Here is an 18,279-nt window from a genome sequence, read left to right as displayed (position 1 = left end):
TGTAATACTCTCCTATAAATACAAGATACTTTCTCCGTTCCATCGTGAGACAGTTTTCTCAAAATTCTTTAGATTCTACAGAGAGATAGAGACAGAGATGCGAATTAGGAGAGGAGAGAAGAGTCAGTGTGAGGAGAAAAAGTTTACCATTCAGGCTTCAGAGGAATGCAGCTTGTGCGAGAGGCAGAGTGAGAGAGAGGTAATTCATACAGATTGTGGGTAGAATTCATCAAACCCAATATCTAATAAAAAAAATTTACTCAGGCAAGTAGTGAACTGATGGTAATTCATACTGGACATTATATATACGATCATCTAACATAACACGTACTTAAAAGCAAAGAGACAGACTAAAGAAAAAGGGCATCGATCTTAGATAACGAAGATCAAAGAGATAGCCATGGTGGCGAGAATTGCGGGTAAGACGACAGAAGCAGTGGGGAAGCTGGAGGCTGAGGATCCAGGTGGTGTTGGGGGTGCGTTGGCTGATGCCACGGATGTCACAGCTAGCTTCTGGCCGCTTGCACAGTGAGAACCGATACTGCAGATGAAGTAGCGCGTGCCAGCGGTAACGGTGGTAACTACAGGACTGGTTTCCCAAATTGGCCCATTCGTCTTTGTGCAGCCGTCGTATTCAGCCTTTGTCATCACTTCCAACACATTGTGCGTCGAATTCCATTTGAATTCTGCTCATCACAAACTAAATTAATTAGCTACGTACGTTACGCGGTACCCATAAACTAAATAAAATCTAAGTAGTTCATGCAACTTATGCAAATTTATTATCATCTCATGTTCGTGATGTAAAGTAGTTATAATGAGTGACTGTAGTAGAAGTAGTAGTAGAAGGTATTAGTACCCAAGGTGTCGCCGACGGCGAATGTCTTGGAGCTAGCCCAGGTGGCGTAATATGAGGTGTTCGGAGGTACGGTCCATCCTAGGCTGCCTCCAACCTCGAATGTTGTTGCGGCAGTTGCAGCCTCTATGATATTCAGAGCCACCATGATCAAGACCAAGCAGTCCATGATGAACAAATGTCGACGTCCCATGCTATAATCCATCTGGCCAGCTATATTTATAGCTTCTAATTAAAACTTGCTGTGTTCCACAGGTGTCCCTGCTTAGCTTGCCCAGGTGGCCTCGTCTGTGAAAACAAATAATTTCATCTACTTTAATTATTATAATATTTTCAAATTTTCATACAATATCATAAATAATTTAATTTTTTTAAATTTTAAAATAAAAATAACATTCTAATAATATTTTATTTAATTTTCAACTCATCTCATCGATTTATATAAACAATCGAAAACTTATCTTAAGTTTCGTTTGCTTTCAAAGATAAAATTTAAAATTTTAAAAATCTCTTATCTAATTTTATCTTATCATAATAATTTTCATAATTTTTCATATAAAAAAATAATTTAATTTTTTTAAATTTTAAAATAAAAATAATATTAAAAAATATATTCTAATAATATTTTAATTTAATTTTTAATTTTAATTTTAATTTTAATTCATCTCGTATTATCTTAATTTTTTTCAAAAACCAATGAGATGTGTTTGGACAAATAGATTGATGTGGAAGAGGCTAGATGCGTACGGATACCTGAAAAAGACTATTTCTTTATAGGAGAGGATTAGGCCGGCGGCCGAGGATGAAAAATGACAAGGTTGCTGATGGAGTAGTAGCCTTCAAGTTGTAGCCACTCGTCTACAAGAGAGCCATTAATCTCCAACTAAACCCTATATCCAGAACGTGGCGTGCGACTCTGGTACCTCGCTTTGAATTGTCAGTCGAATGCAACGTCATGTCTCATATATATGGTAGAAATTCGTAAAGATGGGTTCACAATGAGAAAATAACTCGGTTCGTTTTTCTTGTGGCGGTGATACCCTCCATTAATTGTCTATAATATATAATTGAAGATGGGACGGGTGATTTTATATATAACATAATAATTAGAGTGTTTCATTTATATAAGATAAATGATATTTACATATATAAAATAAGTAAATATTGCATATTTTTTTTAAAAATAAAATAAATATGTGTTTTATATAAAAAAATTAATATTTTAATAATATATCCTACTTATTTTTAAAGAGATACGCAATGTTTATATAATCTATGACAATATCTAATATTATTCTTTATATAATTTTCATATTCAATTAGGATAGAAATATCATGATGTACTTAATTTTTTTCTTTAATTTGTGCCACTAATGTGGCTAATTTTGATGTGCAGGAGGTCAGATGGTTGACATTTTCCATAATTTGAGTGGCTCATATATGTTACGTGGTACGTTCTTGCAAATCGAAATTAGTGTAATTAAGACAAAATGAAATATATATAGTCAATCAAAGCACAAAGATCAGTACTAATAAAGGACACGTACGCCAGAGATCAGTTGACATGATCAGTAGAAATTTTATTTTTTCTTATTTTTTTTTTATATATATAAAACAACGACTGACATGTCATGTCGCCACATCAGCAAAGTGCATAATGACTCCATGAGTGAGAATGTATATAGCAGAATTGTTCTGATTATCGGGCTCGATTATTAGGTCATAATTAGCTGGAAAGTGTTAAGTTTAATATGTTGGGACAATAAAAGAAAAAAAATACAAGAAATAAAATCAACTACACATAGATACAATTTACGTAGATAGGTAATGTGTCTACATCTATGTAGTTGCAGATAAATTTTATTTCAGACGATAAAAATATTGTGACAGGTTTACAAGAATACAAGATTAAAGTAATCTCTAATCCAGCGGATCCAATCTATAGCTAAAAAGGGGTCAAAAAATTTTCCTAGATTTTTGCTGCATGGTCCAAGCTGCCATATTGAAAATCCACAAAAAAAAAAAAAAAAATGTAACAAATTTTATATCTGGTTTGAATAATTAACCAAGCCGCATATATAAAAACAAAGAGAAAACCAAAATACTCATTTTTACATCTGCCAATAGGATTTCAACATGTATGAGATGTATTTATCTTACAATGGATCACACCTTATTGAATCAACTTTATTCATTTCCCTCTTCTCTCCCTTCCCCGATTCTCCTCTCCCCTTTCGATTCTATGCTCTTCCTCTCCCCTCCCGGTTCTTCTTTTCCTCTCCCCTCCTGATTCTCTTCTTTCTCTCCTCTCCCCTTTTTCCCTTTCTATATTCTCTCCCTTGCGCCCTATGCTCTTTCTCCTCTCCATCAAGTGCTTTGGAACGAATCGACCAAAACCCATTGGACTTTAGCCATTAACCTGTAAGTTTGTTTTGTTTATTATGCATTCTGGATTTAGGGTCGATTTATTTAGGTCCTATGCATTCTAGATTTAGGGTCAATTTATTTGGTAATAATCTACATTTGTTGTTTAAGGTCTATTTGATTTATATGTTGGATTAGAAAATTAATCATTGATATCTTATAAGAAAATAACTCGGTTCATTTTTCTTGCGGTGGTGATTTCCTCCATTAATTGTGAACAACATATAATTGAAGATGGGACGGGTGATTATATATATAACATAATAATTGAAATGTTTAATTTATATAAAATGTGCAAGCGTTGCGCATTCTTTTTGAAAAAATTGAGTAAATATGTGACTCATATAAAAAAAATTAATATTTTAATAGTGGACCCCACTTATTTTTTAAAAAATATGCAATACTTATACAATCTATGATTATATCTAACATTACTCTTTATATAATTTTCATATTCAATTAGGACAAAAATATCATGATCTAATTTTCCTCTTTAATTTGTGCCACTAATGTGGCTTTTGATATGCGGGAGGCTGGATGGTCGACATTTTTTCATAATTTGGACACTCTGAGCTCATATATGTTACGTGGTACATTCATGCAAATCGACCTTAGTGTAATTAAGACAAAATGAAATAATTGTAGTCTATCAAAGCACAAGAAGATCAGTACCGATCAAGCACATGTACGCCAGAGATCAGTTGATATGATCAGTAGAAACTTAATTTTTTTCTTTTTTCTTTTTATATATAAAACAACAGCTGACATGGCATATCGTCACATCAGTAGAGTGCACACTAATGACTCCACGAGGGAGACTGTATATAGTAGACTTATGTTGATTATCAAGTTTGGTTATTAAGGCAGAATTAGCTGGAAATTAAGTGCTAAGTCTAATATGTTGGGACAATAAGAGAAAAAATACGAGAAATAAAATCAATTACACACAGATACAAAATTTACGTAGTTTTTTGTTTTTGTTTTTTATAAACATCATCCTTCATTGATGTCATGTTGTTCTACTTGATCTCATAAAACATTGGAGTTTCCTCCATGTCTACAATGTAATCTGATACATATATAGCTACTTTTGCTAGACAATGGGCAGTAGAGTTGCCCTCCCTATTTATATGATAGACTATACATGCTTCCAACTTTGCCATTGTTGTTTGAGTATCAATTATGATCATCCCAAAGTAGAGCTTCCATTTTGCTTCTGTTGATTGAGTTCATTGACTATTGTTTTGGAGTCTCTTTTGAGTATGACTTTCCTCATACCCAATTCTAGTCAAAACTTTACAGTTATGCATGCTGCTATGGCCTCTGCTAGAAGAGGATCAGGCATTGAGTCTTGTTTTTTCTTCAAGGTAGCCAAAAAATTACCTTCTTCATCTGTTACTGCCACTCTTATTCCTATTTTACAATACTTTTTTTTATCAACTACCACACCCCAGTTGACTTTACAAAAATCTTAAGGTGGACATTCCTATGTAACAACCCTTCTAATTTCTGCAGAGACTTGATGCTCATGTCTTTGTTTGATTGTACATAATTCCAACTGCAATTGTTTTACTCTGTGTATACAGTTTGAGGGTCTATCAATATATTCCTGAACACTAACTAATTTCTTCTCCACCAGAGGTTCCAGAGAGTTAAGGACAACTCTATCATTTCTTGCTTGTCTAACTTGTTGAACATGTCTTCCATTAACTCCCTAAAGCTCTTGTATGACCACTTGCATTTCTGAATTTTTCTGGAGAGTTGGCTGAATACATCATTAGCTGAGACACACTCCCACAATATATGCTCAATGGTTTCAGGCACCATAAGACACATTGGGTAATTTGGATCATCCAATATATTCCTTTTGTACAGATTAGTCTTGGTGGGCAGTATATTTCGACAAGCTCTCCAAAGAAAGTTCTTGGCTGCAGGAGATATGTGAATCTTCTATAGTCTGGTCCACTATTGTTCCTTCTGATTACTGTTGTAGGAGTTCTGGCCTTTTTTCCTGTCTTGTAATTCCTCTTGTAAATGATATGCACTCCTCACTGTAAAGCAACCATTAACACTGTTCCTCCATATCAACTTGGCTTGTTGATTGCTTTGACTAATTGGTAGTTGCTTAATTAAATCAGTTTCCCTGTTGCAAAACACTTCCTGAATTAAAGGGAGGTTTCATTCCTTTTTACCTGGCAGTATTAATGCTTCCTCTTTAGCTTCTTCCCCTAATGATTTATTGTCACTTTGAGGTTTGTAAGATGTTGGTTATGGTAGCTATGGATCAGACTATATTCCTACTGACTTCTTATTGCCAATTCTCCATTGAAGTCTTTGTTGTAGAAGCTCTCTTGCTGAAAGTATACTTCTGCATAGGTAGGAGGGGTTGCTTCCCATTTTTGCATTAAGAAAATTAGATTTGGAAAAGTATTTGAGCTTTAACACTCTTGATGATAAAGAATTAGGATATAAGAGGATTCTCCAACCTTGAAAACTCCAACCTTAGGTTAAAGTTTTCAAAGTCTCTAAATCCTAGTTATCCTATGTCTTTTGATTTCCCCATTTGAGACCAACTCATCCAGCTCATTCTCTTTTCTTGGTTTACTTGACCCCACCAATACCCTTTCATCATGCTGTTTAGTTGTCTCAATAAGGTTTTAGGAAGTTTAAAAATTTCCATTGAGTAAGTGGGAATAGCTTGAATGACAAATTTGAGTATAATTTTTCTCCTTATTTGTGAAAGCTTCCGGTTGCTCATTTTGACACTGACTTTGTCTAGTATAGCCTTGAACTCTTTGCTTCTTAATCTGCCTACCAAAGCTGGAAGGCCTAGGTATTTCTCCTGTGAGTTTGTGACTCTAATCCCTGCCATACGAGTTATGTTGTTTTTTGTTGAGATTCTGGTATTTCTACTGAAACAAAGAGAGGACTTGTCTTTGTTCATTCTCTGGCTTGATGTTTCCTCATATTGACTAACAAGCTCCATCATTTTCCTCCATTCCAAATCTATTGCTTGGCAAAATAACAAACAATCATCTGCAAAAAATAGATGATTGATATGTAGTTTTCCTCTAGCTATTGGAAGCCCTGTGATCTGCCTAGTGATCTTTACCTCATTGAGCATCTGAGTGAATGCCTCTGAACATATAATAAAGATAGGGTGATAGTGGATCACCCTGTCTAACTCCAAGAGATGGTCTAAATCTGGGTTGTGGCATTCCATTGATTAATAGTGAGTAAGAAACTGTTAAAACACATCTTTAAATAAGATCAATCCATCTTCTGTTGAATCCTATCTTCTTCATTACAGTTTCAATAAAAGACCACTCCAATCTGTGGTAACCTTTACTCATGTCCATCTTAAGAGCCATATACCCTTTGGAACCCTTCATTTTGGACTTCATTGAATGCATAGCTTCATATGCAACTATCACACTGTCTGCTATCATTTTTTTTGGTATAAATGCAGTTTGAGTTGTTGAAGTTATGCTTGGCAAAATGTTCTTCAATCTGTTTGCTATTATTTTGGCCATAACATTATACATCACATTACACAAACTTATTGGTCTGAATTCTGTTACAGCAGTGTGATTTTTGACTTTTGGGATTTAAACCATGAATGTCTCATTAATAGAGTTGTCCCAATTGTTTGTGTCGATAGCTTTAGTAACTACCTCACATAGTTCCTTACCTATTATATCCCAATGTTGTTGAGAAAAACCAGCTGAAAACCCATCTGGACTTGGGGAACTCATAGGATTCAAATTACGAACTACATCTTGAACTTCTGAAAAATCAAAATCTCTCAAAAGCATTTGGTTCATCTCTTCTGTGACCAGCCTTGGCATTGTCTATACACATTGCTATTGACCCTCTGGATTTGAAGTAGATAACATATTTGTGAAGAAGTCCTAGAAAATCTTATTAATGACTTATGAAGAAGTTTGAAGCTACCCCTCCCATCATAGAGTCTGTTAATTGTGTTGATCTTGCGTGTTTGAGAAGCACACTTGTGAAAGTAACTTGTGTTTCTATCTCCCTCTTTAAGCCATCTTTGTTTGTACCTTTGTTTCCACTTCACTTCTTCTTGTTCCAATCTCCAATTAATTTGCCTTTGAATCTATTTGATTTCTTGAATGTCAGAACCTTTGTTTCTTCCTTGAATTTATAAAATCTTTCCTTGTTGCATCTTGATTGTCTCATAGGCGTCCTTTTCTTTGTTCTTACTTCATTTTATTAACTGTATCTTGCAATTGTTCATCTTGTTTTTCAAACTTCTAACGAGTTTTCATTTCTGTTTTGCACATGCCAAGTTGTTGAAATTAAATCTTTGTAGTAAGTATTGATGCCCCAACTGTATTCATATCTAAATTGTCTTTCTTTCCTTCTTGCAAGTTGTGTCTGAGTGTTCATGACTGTTAAGAGAGGATAGTGATTTGAAGAGCTTGTTGCTATTGTTGTAACCTCTATTGATGGAAAGATAGTGAGACAAGTAGTGTTAGCACATATTCTATCTAACCTCTCCTTGGTGAATACTGATCATTCTCTGTTGTTAGACTAGGTATGTTTGAGTCCATTATAACCCATGTCACTTAAATCACAATCTTGTAAAGCTTGCCTGAATCCTTGCATTTGAGTAAAAGGTCTTTGAGATCCTCCCTATTTTTCATGTTGATAAAGAATTTTTTTGAAGTCTCCCATACACAACCATGGACTATGGTCTATAGGTTGTAAAGACCTAAGTAGCTATAAGCTTCCCTCTCTTTTTGTAGTTACTGAATGGCTATAAAACCCTGTGACAGTCCACACCTTCCCAAGTTTTGAGTCATTAACCTTAACAGAAATATAGTATCTAGTGTAAGTGTGAACCTCTATGTCAATAGCTAAATTTCACATCTTTGCCAACCCTCCGCTACTCCCGTTTGCATTAACAGTAAAACTTCTATCAAATCCAATGTTATTCCTAATTTTTTCAATCCTCTCCCTGGAGCTCTTAGTTTCAATAAGAAAGAGGATATTTGGGCTCTTTTGCTTCACTAAAAAAATGAAGCTCTCAATTTGTTCGAGGATTCCCAAGCTCTTAACAGTTCCATGTTATGCATTTCATTGTATTTGGTGGGGCTGCTAACCATTTTCTCCTAAGTTTGGCTCCTTCCAAGATTGAGCTCCTCTTTCTGTCTTTTGTTAATCATTTGTAGATCCTCATTGTCATTTGTTGCTTTATCCCTTTTTCTACCTCTTGTAATAACTCTGCAAGTGTTATCAATTTCCATCTCTTCTGTTGTTGAAAGGTTAAGTGCTCTTGCTCTTCTCTTCTCTTCCAACTCTGAGGTTTAGAAACCACCTGCTCATTCTTCACAGGATTACTTTTAGACAAATCTAAATTAATCTCTGAAGTGATTGTACCTTGCAGACTTTCTTTTGATCTCAAATCTGGATTGCTGAATTTTTCCTAAAACCCTTCCAGCATCTTTGATACCTTATACCCCCCTTCTTGTTGGATCTTCTATAATCTCATCTTGCCTTTGTTGCTCAACATAGAATTTTTGTTTTCCTTCATCATTTACTATTCCAGTCTTGTTGTAACTTCCAGAATGTTGATCATGTGCAGCTTCATCAAGATTCTCATCCTGTATTACCTGGTTTCCTTTAAGATTGATTAGAGCCCCATTGCTTTGACCCTTTCCATTGCCTGAATCGTTGCTCTGACTTTTGAATCCCCTTCCCTCTATTCTTTTGTCTCCACTACCCATTAAGTTAAAAGTTGTGGTCCTTAACCATTTACCATATTGGTTTTGAGATGTTTCTGCCATACTAAACTTTGTTTTTTCCAGAACACGTACTCGACCAATATGTTTGATAACCCCACACTGAAAACAGAATAAAAACAACCTTTCATGTTTAAACTCTACCCAGCTTTGTTTGCCTTTTACTCTAATTAATTTGCCACAAAGTATAGCCTTTGTAATATCCATATTGCCTCTTATCCTGAGATATTTTCCCCACCCAATTCCATCCCCATCCACATCAACAGTTATCACTTGCCCTAATGTGGAACCAATTTTCTCACCTCCATCCACTGTCATGGCTGCTAAAGGCAAGACATGTAGTTGAATCCAAAAAGGTTCTTGATTAAAATCCATCTCATTAAGGGGAGTACTTTTATCATAAAGTTGTATACAAATTAGATGTTTATCAAAGGTCCATGGTCTTCCATTTAACACTTTCAATATCTACATCTCTTTGAAATTCCACCAAGAATCGATGATCCACCTCATTAAACCAGATTGAACACTCAGGATTCCAAATTTTGGTCAAAGTTGCTTTAAAAGCATCATTGTTTAAACTCTTGTCCATCAAAATTAGAAGAAGCAGGCATCTGTGAGCTCAGGCACTTGCACGTTTGGTGTCATCCACTGAAAAATTCACCTATTCTTTCTCAATTTCTTTTAACTTGAATCCTTCCCATAGCTTTGTTAGTTCTTCTGCCATAACTGTTTGTTGCAGTATCTCGGTTTCACCAGAAAATTTATCAAAACCGTACTTCACTGCCTCACCCTTCTAAGAAGGAAATGACACTCATCTTACCCAAGAAGAAAAAGACTACTACCGAGGTATAGATAATTATAAATTTACATAGTTAGGTAATGTATCTACAACTATCTAGTTGCAAAGAAATTTTATTTCACATGATAAAAATATTGTGACAAGTATACAAGAATACAAGACTAAAGTAATCTCTAATCGACCAGCAGATCCAATCTGGAGCTAAAAACATGTCAATTTTTTCCCAAAGTTTTGCTCCATGGTCCAAGCTTCCAAATTGAAAATCCACAAAAAAACCAAAAAAAATTTGTAACAAATTATCTATCTGGTAGGGGTGCTACCTGCATGGTGTGGGGTGGGGTGGACCCATCCCCGCACCCCGCCTCGCACCATGAGGGGGGAGGGTTTCCAACCCCGCCCCGCCCCGCCCCCTGCTCAACCCAATGATCCATTGGGTCTAAAACTTATTTTTAGACTCAAATTATAATATAATTTAAATTAAAAGTTAAAAATTATATATTAAAATGAAATATAAACTCATTAGAGTTGTATTTTAGATTGTTTTGCTCTCATAGGCCAATATTTATATATATGAGATCAAGACAATACAATAGTCATACTTAAGTAATACAAGACTTACTATAACCCACCCGTCCATGCGGGGCGGGATAGCGGGGGTCGGGTCCCAGCCCGCTGCCCACCCCTAATATCTGGGTTGAAAAATTAACCAAACCGCATATATAAAGACAAAATCAGGCACCACACAAAAGTTCAAACATACAAGAATAATTATTAAAAAAAATTATAAACTAACATTGATCTATGGAATAAATAATATTTTAAAATTCAATATACCCCCCGAAATTACGACGTAGACATTTAAGTTTGTAAAGGGTAACTTTAGGCTTGAGAATCGACCGGCTAGGGTCTTGCTCCAGGCCTATTCGCGCCCACGTTTCGCCCGATTAACATCTTAATTTTGTTCCAAAAAAAAAAATCTTAATTAAACAGATTAAAATAATAATTAATTATACAAGTCTGCTCTTTAGAAGCTCTGGTAGGATTGCAAGTAAATTCACTATATCTTATTTGTTATCTGTTATTTTCTGTCAAAATAATTATTTTCGTTCAAAATCAATATATTTTCACCGTAAATAATTAATTTTATCATTAAAAACTCAACATTAATACTATTTTTGTTATAATAATCTCTTGTGAACTCGCATATCATATCTTAATTTGAGTCAAAAGTGCACATGATATAGACTGGGTGCTGCTACTATATATGCCGCCTAGGTTTGGCGGTTGAGCGTGCTAGATCTTTAGTATAAATTGCACTTTAATTTATTTTTATTTTTTTCTGTCAAACATTTAAAAAAAATATCAATATATTGATAATCATTTCTTTAACTATTAAGTAAAAAAATTAAAAATAAAAATACATGAGCGGTCAAATTAATTAGGAGACAAACTCAGACGGCACAAAATCATTTTCCATAGAGTACTGTTTGGCTGCTTGAATTAAACAAGACTTTCGGATTCACGCCTGTTATTAATTGTAGGTTAATATTAATATTCAAGAGGTGTAGAGCAACTTGAACAAGCCCTCCAATTTATATATATCGCATTACTTCAACATGAGTACGTACGCACGCACATGTTCTTTTAACTGATGATCAGTACTAGGATTGAAATGTGAATTTTGCAGTGCACAAGCTGTAATATTATTAAACAACCATTTTATTGTAAATTATTCATAAATAGAGTACATGATCATTCAATTACACAAATAATTAATAAGCAATAAAGAAATAAAGAAATAATATTTATTTTTCTAATTCCCGTAACCGAACAATGAGATTTCAGCCTTCAGATAATAATAGTACGTACTACTTCATTTAGATGTTAGTCAAGAAAGAGACTGCGGTGGAGAGCACTGCATATAAGGCACCTGCTGTCAGAGATGAAGCGGAGGACACGGGTGGTTCGGCCGGCGATCCAACGGTGAAATCTGGGGTCAAAACGGTGAGAGCCACCTTTTGACCCCGTTCACAGTGGTCATCCACGGTGCAGATGAAGTAGTGAGAACCAGTTGATTGAGGAGTGAATACAAGAGGGCTACCAAAGTAACTTGATACCTTGGTGCAGTTATCATAATCGGCCTTTGATACTTCTGCCAAATTGTGCGTTCCAGTCCAGTTGAATGCTGTATCGTTAAGTGTCATCATCATTAGTAGATGTAGGGTAAAACAACCTCCATCACTCTCTCATCTCTTTTTTATGCATGTAATTAAATCATTTCAACGCTTAAAAGCAAAAATATAAGCATGCGTGCATGGGCTGGCTAGCTAGCTGTTTAAGGTCACAGATTAAAATAAAGAGGATTAATAATGCTTACAGAATTGGTCGCCAAGGAAGAATGTCTTGGTGGTAGCCCAGTCGGAGTAATAGGAGGTGTTTGGGGAACATTCCAGCCCAAGCTGTCTCCAACCTCATAAAATCCTGCAGAGGTTACAGTTGCAAACTTTAATAAAGCCACCATAGCGACCATGCACCCAATCAAACCCATGCGGTTGGCCATTGTTGCTGTGTTCAACAGGTCGACCCTGATATAGACTCCCTGATCTCAAAATGTTGTCTTTTCTCAAAGTGCCAATATGGCAAATGCTTTTGGGGTATGGATGGAAGAAATTAAAGCTCACCATGTATGGGTATATATACTTGTGAAGTTGCGTATGGTTGTTAACAAAAGAAGAAGCAGAAAACATTATTAAAAAAAAAAAAAAAAAACCCTGTTTCTGGCACTGGTTTTGGACGAGTCTCATTGTCGGTTCCATTACGTGTTGCAGTTGAACTCGAACAAATAGGCCAATGTCAGACCAGTCCACAAGGACGTGGCTCAAGTTCAAGGGCTCGTTGAGATGGCTGCAGAAAAATGAATGGATCAAAAGTTTTTATATATCTATATGTACGTTCAATTCAAACAAGCAATCCATGCAATTGCATGTGGCTCATGAATATGAAAAATAAACGAAATACATATTCAAACAGCAACCTTGCTATTGACTTGTTCTAATCCAATTGTTGTCGGCAAGGGTAGGCGTGTGGCAAGCTTCCGTCCTAGCTCAGAACAATCAGCAGCACAGCTGGCCTGAAATGAACGGGGATAATTAGTGGTGTGGCCAATTGTTTGGGCTGGACTAGGTTAGCCTGGTTGGGCTTGATGATTTAGGATTAGTTTAGGCAGTAGTGCTATTTATTATTTTATTATTATCTTTTATATACTTTTTATTATTATTCATTATTATTTAATATTTTATTATTATTTTTTACTAGTACTATTCACAGAATATCTAAGATTACTTTACCACCCAAATGCAACCTTAATTACCCAATGTTAAGACTTGATTTCAGACATGCATGTTGTGTGTGTTTCTTTCCATGTACTAACAATCAGTGCTGCATTTGGTCCATGATCCATGCCATGCGCATAGATATTTGGATTGGCTAGTGAGGAATATAGGATTGTAAATGAATCAGTCTATTTGTTAGTCCGCTCGATATTCATCCGGATAAACTTGAATTGAATTTGACTCGTTAAATAAAAAGCTCGCCCGTGAAAACAGATATCCTCTCAATTAGTAAATGACACGTACCCGACATAACTTGACTCAACTTGGTTAAGGCTTGTTAAGGCCCGCTCGTTTATACTTGAGTTGACTCATTAGCTCGACTCGATTAAAATTCATTCATATATTGATAAATATATACATACACATATGTATGTATATATATATATATGTATGTATTAGCTAATAATATAAGCATAACACTTTTATAATTAAATATATAATATGTGACCTAATTACTTATGTCTATATATTGAATATACTTCATAGATATATTTTATAATTTGTACAATAATTAGTCAATAATATTTAATAATTTCTTATACTAGTATGTGGAAACATGTATGAAATAAATATATGCTATGATATTATGTATATGTATTAATAATATATGTAGGCATATAATATATTGTTATTATAGATAAATCAACTAATTAGATATTAATTATTTATAAATTTTTTAAAATCTTATAATACAGTGGTTGTTCTACTTGTTAATTGTATAAATTCAATATTAAATTTTTTATTTTTTAAATTTTTACCTAATTTATTAATTATTAAATCTTATTCAAGAAATGAAAAAATAAACAATTCGAGCTTGAGTTGGGAGTTTAGCTTACCTAGGCAAGTTTGAACATAGAATAAATAAAAATCTCGAGCTCGGGCTCGAGTATTTTAAGTCGAGCTGAGCTTGACAAACTAAAGATTGGCTCGGCTCGGTTCAATTACAACCCTAGAGGTATATATGCTTATACAATTTTTTTGCCTCAACAAAATGGTCGGATGATCATCGCCTTTTATGTGGTAGTTTTTTATGGTAGTGTGCTAAGGGTGTTCATTCATAGCTTGCTTAATGATAATGGTAGGAAGTAAAGAAGACCAGCGTTTATGTGAGATTTACCACTAAGGCATACATCCACAAGTATATATAGGAAGTAAACTCTCTCCAATTACTTCCATGGAGCTCTCTTTGGGAAAAATGGTATTGGAGATCTTTGGTTCGACCCCTTCTCTCCAGCAATCCTCCAGATCTCAAAATGAAGCAAGTCCCTCTCTTTGTTGCCTCTAATCCCACTTCACGTCCCATTCCCTTCCTTTATGTCTTGTCTCCTAACTTTATGTTTGATCAAACCTTATCATCGTCAAACCTTCTCTTTCTCCCTCCTTTCCTATCATAGCTAGCTTGCATGTTCCATGAACTTTTGACGGGCTTTACGCTTGCGCTCATTTTACCCCCAAACAAGGTTGAACGTTAATTGTGGGTGTTTGAGTTTTGTGCTTGAATTGTTTGGAGAAATGCCGCAATGGAAATTCTACACATGTAGTGACACTCTTGTTATATATACTAGTGGCACATGATTATGCACAGGATCTTCTCAATTTCATTTGAGAACTGCTACAGACATAAAGAGATTACACAAAAATAAACCCACAAACTGACATGGTTTCACGTAATGCATTAGATTTACTTTACATTAAAAGTAACTTTATAATATAACTACTACATCAAGTCACGTTAGTTTGTGGATTTACTTTTATGTAATCATTTTGTCGCTAAAGTATTTCTCATTTCATTTTATAAATGAAATGTATAGTATGTATACATATTTAGTATAATATATATGTATAGTATTTTGATCATTGTATTTCTAAAATTGATAAGATTGAAAAATGAAATAATTAAAACACCCAATATTCCAACACTTAATGCATACTATATATCCGTTTCAAGTGACAGAGATGAGTTTTGTGCAATGGATATTATTATCTGTTGAAGTGGTTTCTCCGGAAAGCCTTGGACTATCTGGTTGGTTTAATCTAATTAGGAGACATGCGTTATTAGTTTGAAAGGTTTCTATCTCTGCAAATTTTGTATCCATATCGTTAGAGTGTTGATGATATCAAATTTACCTAACTTAGTAGTACTCCGTGATAAAAAAAAGGAATTTAACTTCATGCCAAGCTGGATCATGAATCGTGAATCATGAAATCCTTTACATGATCATAGTAAAAAATGATAATGAAAAGAATCATCGATCTTTGTATTGACAGCTCACTCGCCAACAATCAAGCAAAGATTTTTTCCTCATTTGTAACTGCACGATTTTAGGAATTAGCCTTTATTTTTGTAATTGTAAATTCATACCATATTGTAATAGTTACCTTAGATAGATTTATTCCTTGTATTTATTTATTCTAATGACTCTTCACGGTAAAAACATAAGTTGGAAATACAAAAGTTTCAATGCTTGACATGGTATCAGCCATCAGCCTAACCGATCATTTTCTCCCGTTCCAATGGCTTCTTCCTCCAACCCTACCCCTCCCCATACCTTCTTCACCCCTCCGATTCACCTAGTCTCATCCTTGTCTCTGGTCTTCTCACCGGTGAAAATTTTTTCAAATGGCAAAAAGCCATGACCCATGCTCTCAATGCCAAAAACAAACTAATTTTTGTTGATGGCACCCTTCCCCCACCCGAACCTATTTCTACAGATTACAAATAATTGAACCAAACTAAAGATATGGTTTTCACCTGGCTCCTCAATTCCACCAGTCCCTCCTTAGCCAACTCTCCTGAATTCCACACTGATCCCCGAGAAGTGTGCCTTGATCTTCAGTCACGTTTTGTCATGGCAATAATGCCAGGATTTATCACCTCAAACGTGAATTATCCTCCCTACAGCAACATCACCAGTCTGTTCATGACTATTACAATCAAATCAAGCAAATTTGGGATGAACTCAACCATTTACAAAAAACCAACGATCTGAAAGACTTACAGCAACAAGTTGAAGATGAGAGAGTTTACCAATTTTTACTTGGCCTAAATGACTCTTTTTCCCAACTCCGAACCCAAATCCTAGCCATGGAAACCCTTCCCCCCATCCCCAAAATTTTTACTATTCTTTTTCAGGAAGAGCAGCAGCGTCTCCTCCATGTCCAACCAACGGCGGCGTCGAAAGTCCCTCACATCTTCGTCGCTCACTCTGGTGGTCCTATGAAGAAACCCCTACTCTGCACCGAATGTGGAAAACAAGGTCACACCCGTGACCGATGTTGGCAGATCGTTGGGTATCCCACAAGCAGCGAGCCCCGCAGCAGACAGCCGTCCTCCATCCTCGGCAAGTCTCTTCCCTTGTCACCGATGGCTCACCAAGCCTTTGTCTCCTCTCCCATCCCTGGTTTAACGCCATATCTTTATTAGAGGCTGCTCGATTTGCTCAAGCCGCCCACTCCCATTGCAAATTTGGTCGGTAATGTCTCCTCCTCTTTTCCCTTTGACAGCCACCGTGACTAGGTGGTCGATAATGGCGCCACCAACCACCTGTGCCATGACCGCACACTGTTTTCTTCATTGGTTCCTTCCTCATTTGACTGAATGGTCACTTTACCAAATGGAAGCTTAATTAAAATAGAGGGTGTCGGCACATGTATTTTAGTCGAACGCCTTACTTTACACAATGTCCTTTTTGTCCCTTAATTTCTTTTTAATCTCCCTTCAGCCCCTTAGCTCACCACTACTAATTCTTGCATTGTTTCTTTTTCTTCTTCAACTGTTTCTTTTCAGGACAAGCACTCAACGAGGCTGATTGGAGCGGGTGAACTTTGCAATGGACTTTATGTGTACCGGTCACCTCCCACCATGGCTTTTTCTACTCAAATTACTGCGAATAAAATTTTATGGCACCAACGCCTAGGTCACCCTTCCCGCTTAGTCATTCCTAGTCTTTTCAATAATTCTTGCATCATTTCTGATTGTGATATTTGTACTTGTTCTAAGCACACTAGACTTCATTTTTCTGTTCATGCTAATAAAAGTGCTACGATTTTTAATAGAGTTTTTTGTGATATATAGGGTGGCTATCATACCTCCTCTATTTGTGTTGCTCATTATTTTCTTACAATTGTTGACGATTTCTCTCGCACCACTTGGATTTATCTCATGCGCTATAAATCTGAAGCCTACATTCATCTCATGCGTTTTTTCGCTCTTATCCAAAATCAGTTCAACGCTACCATTAAAATCATTCACACTGACAATGGCCAAGAATTTCTTTCTCATAAATTTCAAAATTACTTTCACGAACACGGCATCATTCATGAATGCACTTGTGTCGAAACTCCTCAACAAAATGGTGTTACGGAATGTAAACATCGGCACCTCTTGAATGTCACTCGTAGCCTACATTTTCAGGCCCACTTACCTCTAAAATTTTGGGATGAATGTGTCCTCACTGCTGCCTATCTCATCAACCGCACTCTCAGTCGCATTCTTCAAAATAAATCTCCTTTTGAACTTCTCTTTAATACCCCACCAAAATATGACCATCTCCAAGTGTTTGGTTGCCTTTATTATGCCCAACTCTCCAAGCTTCCCGCGACAAATTTTCTCCTCGTGCCTGTAAGTGTCTCTTTCTCCGTTATCTTAGCACTCATAAAACTTATAAACTCTACAATCTTGACACTCAAGTTATTTTTTATTCTTGTGATGTCACCTTTTATGAACTTCAGTTCCCTTTACAAGACCTCCCTCCTTCTTCTCCCACATCACTCCTTATCATCTCTCTCCCTATTCCTGATTACTACCTCTCCCCTCTTCTACTCTCACTTCCGAACCTCCTCCTCCTTCTCCTCCTCGCACTATTACTAGACCCACATATCTTCAGGACTATCTCTGCCAAACCATACCCACTGAGTCCATTGCATCAACCTCAGGAACTACTCATCATTTATCTGATTTTCTCTCTTATTCTCGTTTCTCACCTTCTCATCTTATTTTTTTAAATTCTCTCACTGTTTCTGCTGATCCTTCCTGTTATT

The 18,279-nt window shown here is 35.8% G+C and overlaps 2 protein-coding genes across 2 annotated transcripts; both read right to left on the bottom strand.

Moving 5' to 3' along the window:
* Positions 1-342: 342 nt before the first annotated feature.
* On the bottom strand, positions 343-1,076 carry LOC121251603 (umecyanin-like). The gene is made up of 2 exons (XM_041150883.1): positions 860-1,076; positions 343-686 (listed from the first exon to the last, which is right to left on the bottom strand). The coding sequence occupies exons 1-2, from the start codon at positions 1,059-1,061 to the stop codon at positions 373-375; spliced, it is 516 nt and encodes a 171-aa protein (XP_041006817.1). The 5' UTR covers positions 1,062-1,076; the 3' UTR covers positions 343-372.
* Positions 1,077-11,724: 10,648 nt separating this feature from the next.
* On the bottom strand, positions 11,725-12,051 carry LOC121253566 (blue copper protein-like). The gene has a single exon (XM_041153565.1). The coding sequence runs from the start codon at positions 12,049-12,051 to the stop codon at positions 11,725-11,727; it is 327 nt and encodes a 108-aa protein (XP_041009499.1).
* Between the last annotated feature and the right edge of the window lie 6,228 nt (positions 12,052-18,279).

Source organism: Juglans microcarpa x Juglans regia, chromosome 2S (assembly GCF_004785595.1).
Source record: "Juglans microcarpa x Juglans regia isolate MS1-56 chromosome 2S, Jm3101_v1.0, whole genome shotgun sequence".
Taxonomy (NCBI): domain Eukaryota; kingdom Viridiplantae; phylum Streptophyta; class Magnoliopsida; order Fagales; family Juglandaceae; genus Juglans; species Juglans microcarpa x Juglans regia.
Note: the sequence above shows the minus strand (reverse complement) of the source record. Positions and strands in the feature narration are given on the sequence as shown.